The sequence below is a fragment of the Cuculus canorus genome, chromosome 3 (assembly GCF_017976375.1).
Source record: "Cuculus canorus isolate bCucCan1 chromosome 3, bCucCan1.pri, whole genome shotgun sequence".
Classification (NCBI taxonomy): Eukaryota; Metazoa; Chordata; class Aves; order Cuculiformes; family Cuculidae; genus Cuculus; species Cuculus canorus.
The window spans coordinates 88,985,116-88,999,168 of record NC_071403.1 but is presented as its reverse complement, the minus strand read 5'-3'; the positions used below and the strand labels follow the sequence as shown (position 1 = coordinate 88,999,168).

The 14,053-nt window shown below is 44.8% G+C and overlaps 1 protein-coding gene across 12 annotated transcripts in view; it reads left to right on the top strand.

Moving 5' to 3' along the window:
* The first annotated feature begins 206 nt into the window (after nucleotides 1-206).
* Nucleotides 207-14,053, top strand: part of COQ8A (coenzyme Q8A) — a 56,650-nt gene continuing 42,803 nt past the window's right edge. Inside the window, exons 1-2 of one of the 12 annotated variants that reach the window (XM_054061352.1) lie at nucleotides 5,268-5,548; nucleotides 8,292-8,589. Coding sequence is in view for 3 of the 12 variants with exons in the window: in XM_054061344.1 (XP_053917319.1) it covers nucleotides 9,143-9,372 (230 nt within the window). In the remaining 9 variants the exon portion in view is untranslated. Of the gene's footprint in view, nucleotides 534-5,267; nucleotides 5,549-8,291; nucleotides 8,590-8,859; nucleotides 9,011-9,127; nucleotides 9,373-10,892; nucleotides 10,944-11,330; nucleotides 11,355-12,326; nucleotides 12,442-13,596; nucleotides 13,623-13,716; nucleotides 13,766-14,053 lie in introns of those variants that run through there. The other 11 variants (XM_054061351.1, XM_054061345.1, XM_054061350.1 and 8 more) reach the window with 11 other exon arrangements.

The following is a 14,053-nucleotide window of genomic DNA, read 5'->3' as shown; positions in this document are numbered from 1 at the left end:
CTTGATACAGAAACCTGAGACAGGTATGGGGCCAAGTAGTTGGAATGGAAGTTTTCCGAAACTGGGAACTGTTGGAGTCCTATCAAATGCAGCCTGAGCTAAGTGACAGTTCCCAAGGCCAACTCAGGATTAGGTCTGTACAGAAATAAATGGTGTGAAGCCTAATATTCCTAAACTGCCTTGCAGGGCCTGAAGAAACAGAAGGAGGCAGAGTAGGGAAAGCATTAGGCTTATTTTTTCCTGTATCATTGGTTTCTACAATTTCAGGGAGACCTTACTCAGCCTAGTATAAAATGCAAGTAACTCCACAGCTAACTTGTGATTAAGCAGACTAGGAACAATGTAAAAAGTGTGAGAGCAAGTGTGGAAAACGGATCCAACCTTTTCACTTATGCCATGTCATCTTCAATCTTTACAAAGCTAAATATAAGCAATTACAACTCTCCCTGACTTGGTAGAGCTGCATCTATTTATGAAAACCCAAATCCTCCTACAAAACTGGTATAAGACAAGCAAGATCTCTCGAGCTGAAGGTAAGTACTCAGGATTATTTTTAAAGCTACCTATCCACAGTTTTGACGTACTAAGATAGCAGCAATAAAATACCAGTAGCATTAACAGAATTATTCCAGCAGGAACTTCTTACCCCTTCATCGTGCCAGAAAAAAACATGTCCTCTCTGTAAATCTATACAAAGTATGGCCATTGTGGTATTCTGGGAAGTTCAATTTTGAGCTATTGTTGTTCTCTAAATATTCTGTTAGTCTTCCACAGTGTTATGAGCAGGTTTCAAGAGGCATGAAAACAGTTTGACTTTCTTTAATAAGGATCTGATTTCTGTCTGTATGTTTTTTGGGTGGGCAAGCTAGGAAATGAAATGGCAAATGCACTGCATGTTTTCAGACAACTCATCATACTGCCAATTCAAGCTCTGGGTTGTGCAGAACACTAACGGGAAATAGAAATTCAGCAAATGTGTTTGGCTATAGAGGCTCTGAGCTGTGGCTGTTCAGACTAGGAAAGGATGCAAGGCTATAAAAAACCAAAACATACCTGAGGCATGAGTTAGGCTTTACAAAAGAGAAATGGAGTGCTGGCTTCTCTAAGCAGGCTTATTATGGCAGTGCAGCTGTAGCTTTAAAGACTTAAACAGGACAGGAAAATGAGGGTTAGCAGTGGACATAAAGCAATACTAAAGGCACTTGGCACATAAAAGGTTAGGTCACCTTCTTTGCCACTATTGTGTGTGCTCATGCTTTTTAGTGTTGTCACGAAATAGGAGTGCTGCTGCAGAGAATAGTGAAAACATCAGCCTTCTAGAAAAGGAACCCTGTTTCCTATGCTTTGACAGCAGGCCACCAATTAAACTAAAGCAACAGTTGCTGAAGTCTGTGGAGTGGAAGGCACATGAGGTAGTCACTGTCCAGGCTTAACCATTAGGTATTGTATCTTGTGGGATTGCTGTAGAAAGGGACATCTTTGTGCTGCCCACCTTGGACACCTTCAGGCTAGAAATCTTCTCTGAAGAATCTAGGAGTTGATGGGAAAGTGAACCTGCACTGCTGGTTCTTGGCACCACTGTGCCTGAAGGCAAGCTCTTTTCCTTGTGCACAGCTACAGGGCATGTTGAAATGACTGCTGTGCTTCCACTGAGGCTCCCCAAGCACTTCTGTAGGAGTCAGGTGTCAGGAACACAACACAGCAAAAGAATACACTGTTTTTCAGGTAGGAGTTGGATAATTTACTCAGAGTCAAATAAAAGGCTTAACCTGGGCATCTGGACCATCTCTTGATCAGTCATTGCTTCCTGAGGCTTGTAGTAACTGCTGACATCTCCCTCTTAGCTGCACTCAAGCTATGTGTCAGAAGGAACATTCTGCCTCCAATCAATCTCTCTCCAGGTTTGTAGGCACTGATACTAGAGGTCAGATTTTGCAGTCCTTCCCAACTGACCTCAGGAATTGGATCAACAGCCACAGCAAAGTAGGAAAAGGGTCAGTAAGCACCCAAAGGTAGTAATGATTCTGCTTCTCTTCTAGACTAGTTGTCAGGACTACCTGCAAATCACCTTCAGGCTAGTGGATGGAACTTCGTTCATTTGCCACACAGGCACTCAGAAAAACCCTGCAGCTTTCCCTGTCTCCTGCCCACACCTTGCTGTCTGTTGGAACAGCAAGGCAAGACATCAGGAAGCCAGAACAATGGCTGCTTCTCAGGGCAGTGAAAAAAAATATGCTGTCTTTGTGATGATTTCAGGCTTGGGCAAGGACTGCTCTCCAGCTATGTGACACATGGCAATGCCGTACCAAAAGCTGGAGGCAATGGTGGAGTTTGGCAGAACATTTTACCATTAGCCATCAGAACAACCTATGATGACTAGTGTTAATTCTTAATTCCAGTAAAACACTCAGAAATAACCCTGTTTCTCTCATATCCTTAGGCTCCAGCCTGCCTTCTAGTATAGAACAACTCTGTGCAAACTGTTCCAGATAACCCTTCTGTCCTCTGTGGACAGATCTTTAGACTGGCTAAATGCAGGCAACAGACTTGCTTCTGTTTCTGTAGCTCCAAAATTAATTTGCCATGTTTACCCACAGGGTAAATGCCTTTGTTAGTTATCGTGTATACAGTGAATACTGGCTGGAAGCTACAAAGAACTGAACCTTTCTACAATGCCTGTGCAGGATTGATTGAGGTACCTGTAATCAATAAGGTGGCAAGAAGAGAGGGCAAAGCACTCACCAAACTATGCAAACAAATGCAGTTTATAAGGAGCAGAAACAAGTGATCTGTCTAGCCAACAGATAAGGAAGTATTACAGACTCAGTAATGTTTAACTGAGTTTCACAGATCTGGGGAGAAACAGAAATGCCATACTCTTGAGGCACAGAGCTGCTAACCAGACTGCTACACTCCTTAATTTCATCTCCTCAAAAATGGCGTTACTCAATACCTATAAAAAGCATTCTTGTGCAACAGAATTTGAACAGGCAAGCATGATACTGTGAATGTTTCATTGCATTAATTGCTAAGGGGTCAGGGCAAGGTTCCTGTCTTTGTCCTACACTGCCCCACGTGCAATCTGAGGACAAAGATGGGAATTATTTTCTTCCATTCAGTGCTTCTATCTGTGGTCTCTCCACCTGGCACTGTCCTTTCAATGTACTCCACCCCTCAACAGGCTTGTCTCCAATTTTCCAAAGCACCTGGTACCCACTTGGCACCCACGTGGCAAAATCTAGAGGAAGCAGCAGGTGGCATGAGCTACAGCCGAGTGTGGCATATGCATGGTGTGCTGCACAATTTTTTCTGGTAATCCTCTGTCAGTGACGAACATGCGTATAACTTGGGCTTGTTGTGTCTTGTTACCACCCCATATAGAGAATAACATCTAGTTTTGTTTGCTTTCATAATCTAAAGAGATAAAAAAATCCATGTGCCTATATGTAAACTTCCAATTTGTAAGAGCATATTTCCAACATTGCTTTTCCCCACCGTGGGAGAGAAATCATATTATCCAGCCTGCTGAGCATGTGTGTATGGTTTAGGAGGCAACAGCAAACCTTAGTGAAAGATGATGAGACTGTGATCTGCTTCACATCCCTGAGACAAGAAATCCAGGTGGGTACCCTCTAAAATGCCCAAAGAGTAGACTTGCTACCATTTCTTCAAATCATTATCAGAGAAAACCCCTGCATTGGTGGGCCTGCGACCACCTCTTGCTGGAGTTCAGTCAGTGCCCTGGAGCTGTGTAGCATGAGCCACAAATACGCTGTCCAGAGCCACTGCAGTCTGTCCTGGATAGATAATAGCAGAAGGCAAGAAATGCTTGAGTCTTAAGCTTTGCTACCCAAGCTGGCCTCCCAGGTCTGTGTTAGTCTCTTCCTCACAGACCAAGAGAGGTAATAAATCACCTCTGTGGTTTGACAACCTTGACCTTTCTTTCCCCAAAGTAGACCCTCTCTGCGTGAGAAGGAAGGAGCGAGTGGTGTGAGCAGGGGCACAGGGAGGCACCTGTGAAGGTAGCTTTCTTAGTAATGCAAAACCTAGAGGGCAAAGGGAAGGTTTTTGTGTCTTCTTTCCCCTTGTTTTTTCCAACTAGGGGACAAGGTAGCCCTTCAGCGCAGTCCTCTCCTTTCTCCATGGAACCTGGTGGCCCTCCCTGCCCACCTCCTCCTAGCCTGGGGGCTCAGGGCCCTCCAGCAACCTCACTGACATTCCCTGCCCTCTCCAGCTGTGCGGAGCAAGGCTGCCCACTGAGAGCCCAGAAGGAAAATGGGGACGGAAATTGGGAAATACCTGTCCTTCTCCCTGCACTGTGTCCTCCTCTCAGATAGAAAAACATTTGTCTCAAAACCTGCCACACTGTCTCCTCCTAAATCCAGCACTAAATCATCCTAAAAATAAAGTGCTCACCGATTAACTGAAGTGGAGCCTTGCCTCTGGCCCATTGCAATGAGGGGGGAGAGAGAGGAAGGATAAGTGCAAAGAATGCCTGAATACTTTGGGATGAAAATACACAGTTCAAGAATCAGAGCAGTCCCAAGCACTACAAAAATAGCTCATTATTTGGATCCTATGACGATACTGGACATGCGTCTACCGCTGACAGAGTCAGAGAGATCTCATTTCTTTACAAGGCTGTTGCTCTCTTTCTTGGTCATAAAGCCATGTAAATAACATTTGCCGCAAACAGCACTGCTGAAACATGCCAAAGTTTTGAAATACCTACAAATTAACTACTAAAACCAAGCCACCTGTCCAGTGACCTCTTCTTGAGCTGTTCCAATTCATCATCCCTATACTATTACAATATGTTGATGGAATACCATAAATCTATGTTGTCAGATAAGACACGTGTTCTCTAAATAGCCTGGATACCTGTCAACCTATTGACATGACCAATAGCTGCTTAACTGAGACTCCATCGACTCTTTTTTTCTGCAGATTTGTTGCCTGCCTACTAATTTCCTGTTGCAGTGGAGTCTTTATGACTGCAGGGCCCAAAGATCTTTTCAGGCTCTGGTTCTCCAACTTTTTCTTTGTAGAAGTGTAGCCATTCTGGCCTGTTCTGCTCCGAGTTCCTTTCTGGGAACTTGGCCCACTTTGTACGAGGTTTTAAGGAAGCCAGCTTTTACTGGGTTCTTCAAAGCAGTCAGCATCAGCACTGCCAGAGCTTTTCTTGGGTGTTCCCTGGCACGCAATAAGTGGTGAGCTGCTATGTGGTGATGGAACAGACACCTCTCAGAAAACAGCAAACAGGAGCAGGAAAGCAACCCCACCCAAAGCAAAGGCTGACAGCAACCCTGATGGAAGTCACAGCCAAACAGCCCTGGACTTGTTCTTCCCAGTGACCTTCTTGCTGCTTCTACCACAGAGCCAAAGCAGAGCTGTTTATGCACCTCATGAAATTGCATCATTAAGCCTTTCGTTATATAAGCCTCAACAGGCAATGTGAGGTGAAGATATGATGGCATGGCTAAAGCATCTGCTATGAAGTCAAGACTTCGAGCAGCTACATCAAGCTTTCGCACTGACCTTGGGAAAGGTACTGACCTCTCTCTGATTTGCAAAATCAGGATATTTTGAGAACTAAACAGTTTCCAACAAACCATTTTAACGTCAGTAGAGAGAAGGTTCCAGGGAAGCGTAACTCATTATTAACTATATGTTACGTTTTTTATGATTTCTATTATAGTTATATATTCTATACAGTATGAGGATAGATGTATCATTATAGCAGGTATATCTGTATTTGTGATTTATATTATTATAATAAATTTGATCATACCTGAATTATAATTTAATAGAAGATTGATTTATACAGTCCTCATAGGTGTTAGATTCTTGCTAGAAATGCTGGCATTTCTGGATAAGGCAGCAAGTATGTTGAAATTCAACTGAACATAACACCATCGAAAAAGATGTAAGAAGCAAATGACAGCTGTAATACCAAATGTGTTATGGCTAGTTTCTTAACCATATTCACTTCTTGTTCTTATAATTAATCAAGAGACTCCTTAAAATCTGGGAACTTGCTTTTTCACAGGACTGCTCTGGCTTGCTCTTTAAATTCAGACCCGCATTGCACAAATGTGCAAAACAATGCAGGCATATAGCACAGCAATTACATGGGATGTAGACATGGAAGTAAGAGCTTTAAACCTGCAACAGCCTCACTCTGCTGTCACATCATACTGGAGGCACTAAGTCATCAATGGATGCCAAAGTTTAGTGCTTATATATAAGTTTCATGGCTTTCTTTTATCTACCCCACTTGGAAGGGCTCAATCTGGCAAGTGTTTGCATAGTACATTTAGCAGATCAGCTCCTACACAACCTCTGACAGTTGATTCAAAGCAGGAATGAAGCAGGTGTAATTGCTGTTTTACCTACAAACCTTTGGTGGAGGACACAAAAGCAGACTGGAGTTACCTGGGCAGTTCCCCACAGGATTCACATCCATGTCTCCTGCCTCTGAAGAAGGCACAGTTTGTACAAGGCCAGACTGTAAATTTGTCTGGGATTTCAAAAGTATGGGGGAGTGCCCCAGTTTCATTTCTTCTTGCTGAGCTTTCCCATTGTGTTGAGCATTAATAATAATAATAACAACAACAATAATGCTGGAGAGAGGGCAAGATAAGAGCATGCAAAACAATTAGGGTTCCGGTGTGAAAGTCCTCCACAGCCCATAAACCACAGATAGGCTTTCTCAAGAAAAAGATGACTCCCTGGTCTATTTTTTCAAGTACAGCACTCTGCCTCTTTATTTTTTTCCAGGGTTCTGGGCTGTAAATCTCATCACTGGTAGCAGTAAACCAATCTCAAATATTGCTGGAAATTTTTTCTTTTACCATTTTCCTCCAGTTTACAGGGAGGTCTTGCATGGCTTCTGCTGTGGAACAATTCTTCCAGTGCTTTACATTTGACTTTTTATTTAGGATTATGGACACAATTAGGCAACCATCTCCACAAAAGTTAGCTTCTTGATTCTAGATTGTGAGTCCTGGGATGTCCTACCTCTATTCCCCTCAAGAACTAAAAAGAACATAAAGTATCTACTCCCAGCAGCTCCAATCTAGCTTTCAATTCCACCTCTTTGCATTCCAAATTGGGTAGGAAAACAGACACTTCTCTCTTCTAAATATAGAAAGAACTAGCCTTGCACTCAAGTTCAAGGGGTCTTTTAAGACTGCAGAAAGCCTAACAACAGAAGGTATGATACAAATTGAACACCACCAGCAGAAATATCTAATGGTTTACCACATGGGAATAAAGGGAACCAGGCAGGCTTGTCTTTGAAAGATGGGGAGAGCTTTATCCTGTGCTTGTTCTGCTTGCATCTCAAACTATGACAGTGTGCTCACGTAAAAAACCAATGAATTCTCCACGCTCAGCATAGTAAGACATATTTCACAATTAATGCTGAACTGATGCACGCAAAATGATGTCACACAGAAACACAGAACTGACATACAAATTCAGTACAGGAGTAGATAAAAGAGTGCTCATAGAAAAGACATCTGAAACACATTGTTTTCCAGATGAGGGTAAAGATGGTCTTTTCTTTAGAGAAAACAGTATGGAATTAACCACAAATAGAACAGTTAACTAATATGTATTTCTGGAAGTGTCAGTATTGAAACTTAGAAAACTAGGGTTGGTGTTTTTTTTGACAAAACTGTATTCAACTCTTACCGCAGCCATGTTTTTGCATCCTCTTATACATCATCTCCATCTCATTCTCAAACATGAAAGTGTCATGTTTGGCCTTTCCATTTCAGATATACTGTGTCTACGCATAGCCTGTGTGTAATGTGTCTTCCCCAGGGAACTGTTTTTATAACCTTTCAAGTTCAAATCTAGCCTTTCTTCTTATGACTGCATCTTCCTTCCAGTCTAGATAATGTCTCAGTGACGAGTTTTGCTAAATATATTTGTAGCTGTCTCTTCAGGGCCTAGCAGAGACCTGCTCATGGCTTACCTGGGAAGCTGAGTGGTGCTTGAGTGGAAAGCATATCTTTTTATTTAAAAAAAGAATCAAACATGAAGGAATACACGTAATATTTGAACAATATTTTCTGTGTTCATAACCACCAGCCAAATAACCTTTGGTACTGGCAGCTGGAGGTAAAGGATATGATTATTCCCCTCTACAGAGGTGGGGGGGAGGGGGGAGTTTGGCACTAGCAGGTTGGAAATAATATTCACCAACGGGCTGCACAGAGTTAAACTCCTTCACACACTTACAGCAGTCCATTTATCCAATTTCCTTTTCCACAAATCCACAGCACTCTCAACTCTCAACTCAACAACTGTGAGACAGGGCACAACTGGAATGGACCTGTAGGAAAACAACACGCTGTTTTTATTTCAAACACGTGCGCGAGCAGCACCAGCCGCGGCTTCAAGGATACGCTCTGAAAAAACTACACCGGCATCCACACGCGGAGGTCTCTCAGGGCGCCGGGAACTGGAGCAGCAGCAGCTGTCGCTTGGTGTCTGCCGGAAGCCCGCACGTCCCCCCGCGCTCGGCCTCGCCCCCGCCGGGGCGGTCTCGGCGCCCCTCAGACCTTCCCGAAGCACGAGGTGCGGCCGCTGCCCCGGAACACCCGCGGCGCGGATGCTTCCCCCGCCCCGTGATGCCGGCTAGCTCCTGGGCGCCGCCCGCTCCGCACGCGCCTCACCTTCACCGTCCCCATCCCCCCCCACCCCCGCTCCACACGGACCTCACGGGCCTCACGTCCCCCTTGCAGATGCCGCATACGCCCTAGCGGCACCCTCCGCGCGCGCCCATTGGCCGGCGCCGCGCCTGCGCCCGCCTGTTATTGGCTGGGGCGCGCTCGCGGGAGACCGCTGCGCTGCGGCGCCACAGGGAGGGAGGTGCGCAGAGGCGCCAGTGGGAGCGCAGCGGGGGCGGGGCGCGGCGCGAGGACGGGACCGGGACCGGGACCGGGACGGGGCCGTAAACGGGCGTGCGGGCCCGCGCGGCACGGAGCGGCTGGGTGAGGTGGGGCGCGCGAGCCGGGCTGGCGGGGCGCGATGGGGGTGCGTGGCGCTGGAGAAGGAAGGAAGGAAGGAAGGAAGGATGCAGGATGCAGGGAGGCGGGCGGTGGAGGACGGGTGTGGGGCCCCGCGGGCGATGGCGGCTGCAGGAATGCACGGGGCCCCGGCCGTGCCCGTGCCACCGTGCCCCGTAGCGCGTGGCGGCGGCGGCGGGACGGTGTCAAGGGGGGCTCCGCGCTTCGTAACCCGGGTGTTCGGAGAAGGGGTGGCTTCCGGGCTCGTCCGACCAGGGGCGCAGGATATTCGGAGTGTTCGACCTGAAATCGCTTCGGGCAAAGGGCGGAATCCGCTTCTCCGCTGTGCAGGGTGTGTGTCTCGCCACGGACATAGCAGAAGGCGATGCAGAGTCTCGCCCTGCGCTGCGTGCGTGCTGGCTTTCCGGGCTGCTCTGGTTTAGCCACTTCTTACTGTCTTACTGTCGCTGGGACAGTCCTGGTTGAGGATGGGCGTAAACTAATTTTTTTGGCTCTTTTGAGCTTGCTTGTGGCTGAAACGAGGGGCAAATGCTGACCCTGGCCTCGGTCAGGCGCCAGAGGAAATAACAGTGCCTCTCACCGGCTATCAGGCTTGTAGTCTAACAAAGTGATCAGGAATGACTGGTGAAGTACTTAGTTTTAAACAGGCACTGAATAACTACTTAGAAGTAGGTACAGATATAGAAGTTTGGCTTGTATCGTGTTGCTTTCACAGTTTCTGACTACTCTAATTTCTGCTAAACTGTATTTTATGTAATAACGTTGTTTGCAACACCCCAACACAGTCGCATACCACCCGGCAGGAATGTAGATGGTGAGCTCCTCCTCTGCATTCCTTCCTTGCAGTGACAATCCAAACTCTGTGGTGAGCGTTATGAAAAATAAAGAAGTTAGAAAGTTACTCTAGTTAGAAATGAAGCAGACGTCTTTTTTTTTTTTTTAACTTAATGTTTAGGCAAAGAAAAATGAGAGAGTATATAAAAGTTTGTTCTTTGAATAAAGTATTGCTTTTCTAAGAAGAATTAACCTAAGGACTTAGAAGCTTTATTTCCTGAGTTGCTTGTCTTTAAATTAGATTGCTTCACTGTGCTGGGGTGTATTCTTTGAGCATATGCAAAATAATTCTTAGCACTCAGTGCAGAAGGGTACTGGCCAAAGTCTGTAGTAGCTCAGTAAAAGACATCTGAGAGGATTCAGAAATTGTTCCAAGTTAACGAATGAAAGCAGATTGGCATTTAAACAGAGTTTTGGTGCCCTTGCACTTTTCTGCTATGTAATAAGAACTTCTCTTCCATACCTCACAAGAAGGAAAAGTTTAGCTGCAGTTCATGTACTTACCAGTCTACTTGCTCTTGACCAAGAGGCTTATTTCTGTGTTTTATATGTGCTTTTTCTTTGCTATTAGTTAGCAATGACCTTGGTAACCTTGAGTAAGATATGCTTAGAGTAAACAGTTATATGTTGTCCAGTCTTACTGAAGAGAGGGGGGGAAAGATAATTGACCTTCTGTGCTTTGATAGCATCTGCCTCTTAAAAAGAAAGCGGCGTGATAAGTAGAAAAAGTCAGACGATATAAACGTGAGAATTCTCCATCATCTGAGTGGTGATCACCTTGTTTGCTGTCAAGGAGAATTCTCTGTTGTGCAGTGCAGCTCTTGATATTCAATTTTTGATATTTAAAGCAGGTTAATAATAGCTGATATTGCATCCATGCAACGAGAACAACTTTTTTGGCTTGTAGTCCTCCAGCAGTTCTTTTACAGGCAAGTGGTCGTCTGCTGTTTCACGCTCTTTTTATCAGTCTGTATTATTTTGTCTAGAAACTGAAGGGGACAGCAGCTGAATTCCTGTTTTTTAATTTCCATCATGTTAACTGGATGGCTGGTTGCAGACTTTTTTTTGGTAGGTAAAGATAGGTTTGTTTTATGTGTGTGTGTGGTGGGTTTTTTTATCATTCCAACAAGGATGCTAGGGATGGCATGTCTCTTGTCTTTTATCTTGTGCGTCAGTGAACACGGTATAGCTTGCTCTGTTCAGCTGACTTGTTGAACACATCTCAGGACAAGGCTTGCCACGTGAATAAGCATTTCTCTTATTCCTTAAATCTGCCTGCACTGATGGGTCAACAGTGCAGCTTAGGATGGAGGTAGGGAGTCTAAAGCAGTATTTGGATATCCTGTCTCTTGTGTATGTAGGTCTCCTGGCTTTCCCTCCCTCCCGCCCCCCAAACCTATTTAGAAAAGGAGTGTGGAAGAGGAGGCTTTTTGGCATATTGAGCTGTGTATTCTGGGACCAAGCATCTCCAGGAGAAAGGTAGCTTCTGTCTCAAGTTCTTTTATAGAAGTGCTTATAGTGCTGCTGGTTCTGAGTGTGTGCTTTCCATATGGAGCTAAAATGCAAGCTAATAGTGAAGTACGAGTGGGGGGATTCAGTCATTGTCTACTTCCCTTCCAGCAGTGAAAGCTCGTTTTATTGACACCTGCCTATCTTTAGATTCAAAGAGTGCTCTCCGTGTTCTAAGCATCACTTGTTTTGTTTCTCTATTCTTCACCGTACCCGTTTGCCTCCTAGATGGCAAACTTAAACCAATCTAATCTGATGAGAAAGACCAAGAAATAGCAGCATACACAAGTTTTGCCCTTTCTTTTGCAGTTTTATTTCCACACCTTATTTTAATACCTTTTGTGTTTTTCCAGACTGTAGAAGTGTAGAGCTAAATGAAGCAGCTTAAATTTCCAGTTATTCAGTGTCCAAAGTGTTCTGTGTGCTTCTCACAGTGTAGGGAATAACACTAATTCATCTGAAAAGCTTAACTGTAGATCTGTGGAGTTAGCTTCTAGAAACCTTACAAATTTATGCCTCACTAACCAAGTCTGCACACATGTACACAGTAAAAAAGAATAATCTGGAAGGCTGCATAAAGCTCTGTCTTTTTCTTAAAGAGTATGTGGATTTTGTATGTGGAGACACTGCAAAAGATGATCTGCTTATGGTCTAGGTGGTCCTCGAGCTGTTTTGTGTTGTGCAGCTTCCACTTCAAACAGTCTCTTGCTGTTTGTTTTGTGTGTATGGTTTGCCCTGGTTTTGTGCAGTAGAGTAGCTCTTTATGTAGCCTTTTAATTGCTGTTCATGTCTCTTTTTTTAACCTGTTGCACACCTTGGTGTTTCTGGATGTGCTGAGCACATATAAAAGGGCTTGACGTAGTATTCTGAAATGTCACAGCTCTTCTGCTGTCTGAATTGTGCCATCTAGGAGTATTAAATACTTGTCTTGATTCCATACAGTCAAAGCACTCATCAAGAGAATAATCAGGACTGAGAAGAAGGTTGAAGGCAGAATGGCTGGGCAGTAAGCTGCAAGTGAATTGAGTGTTTCTTTTAGAGAACTCTTCTGAAATTGGTAAGCCTGGGATTTCATATTGCATAGCAAAGCTTTGCGGAGCACTGTCATTCAGTAGTCACTCTGGGAGGTTTGAGATTTTCAAAGGCATGTATAGAAGTTGTTTGGAACTTTGACTCTTCTAGTTTGGAAAAGCAATACGTTTATATTGTATAGAATATGATTTTACAAAATCTGTACAGAGGGAGCATAAATAATCGTAGATTGGAGATTCTGTGTTAGGTGTGAGAGCTTGCAGATTAGGTCTAGTAGTAAGTAATGGAATCACAGAATCATTTAGGTTGGAAGAGGCCTTTAAGATCATTAAGTCCACCCATAAATCTAAGCCCATCACTAAACAATGTCCCTAAACACAATGTTTACAGGCCTTTTAAATACCTCAAGGGATGATGACAACCACTTCCCTGGGCAGCCTGTTCCAGTGCTTGACAACTCTTGGTGAAATTTTTCCTAGTATCTAAACTGAACCACCCCTGCTGTAACTGGATGCCATTTCCTCTCATCCTATTGCTAATTAATTGTGAGAAGAGAGCAACACCCACCTTGACACACCCTCCTTTCAGGTAGTTGTAGAGAGTGATAAGCCTTCTCTTCTCCAGAAGGAACAGCTCCAGTTCCCTCAGCCACTGCTCATAAGACTTGTGCTCCAGACCCTTCACCAGTTTCATTGCACTTCTCTGGTTGGCTGCAGCTGCTCAATGTCCATCTTGCAGCGAGGAGCCCAAAACTGAACACAGGATTTGTGGTGCGGCCTCACCAGTGTCGAGTACAGGGGCACAATCTCTTCCCTGCTTCTGCTGGCCACACCATTTCTGAAACAAGACAGGATGCTATTGGCCTTCTTGGTCACCTGGGCACAGAGCTGGCTCATATTCATTTGGCTGTTGACAAACACCCCCAGGTCCTTTTCCACTGGGCAGCTTTCCAGCCACTCTTGCCCAAGCCTGCAGCATTGCATGTGGTTGCACCCAGCCTGTCCAGATCCCTCTGTAAAGCCTTCTTACCCTCAGGCATAACAGCACTCTTGCCTAACAGTGTCATCTTGGTGTCTTCTATTATGAGAAATATAAAGCTTGTTACTCTTACTTACCGTAGTGTCAAAGATGCCTCTCTATGTGTTAGCTAGGAACTGAAGCAAATAACTTGTCTGAGGCCTGTGACAGAGCTGTAATGCAGGAGCTGTAAGTTGTGCGACTATGTTCCTCTTCAGGAGAGAGATTTGTGTCTTCTTGAAGTAGTCTGTGCACAGTCCTCTTTTTGTTTTTCTTCTTACAGGGATTTTTTGGCACAGCCTGAAAAAAAGCTTCCAGTGTCTGGGATGCTGGTATGTAAGGGGGCTATGAATAGACTAGGATGTGTTGTAAACTACTAAATTTGAACTTGACTCTAGCTTCCAGGGCAGGCTTGAAAGGCAAAGGATCTGTATGCCAGAAGGATCAATAGTGGGAGACGCGTTTGACTTGCTGTTTGCAATGATAACAGAAGGGTTAGGCTCTCCCTGTGAGCAGAGCCTGTGTCTCTGCCACCAGAGGAGGCGTGTGTGGGGAACTTCTTACTGAGTTTGTAACATGGTGACTCAAGTAATGTATGTGATTCTGTCACAGTATACAGA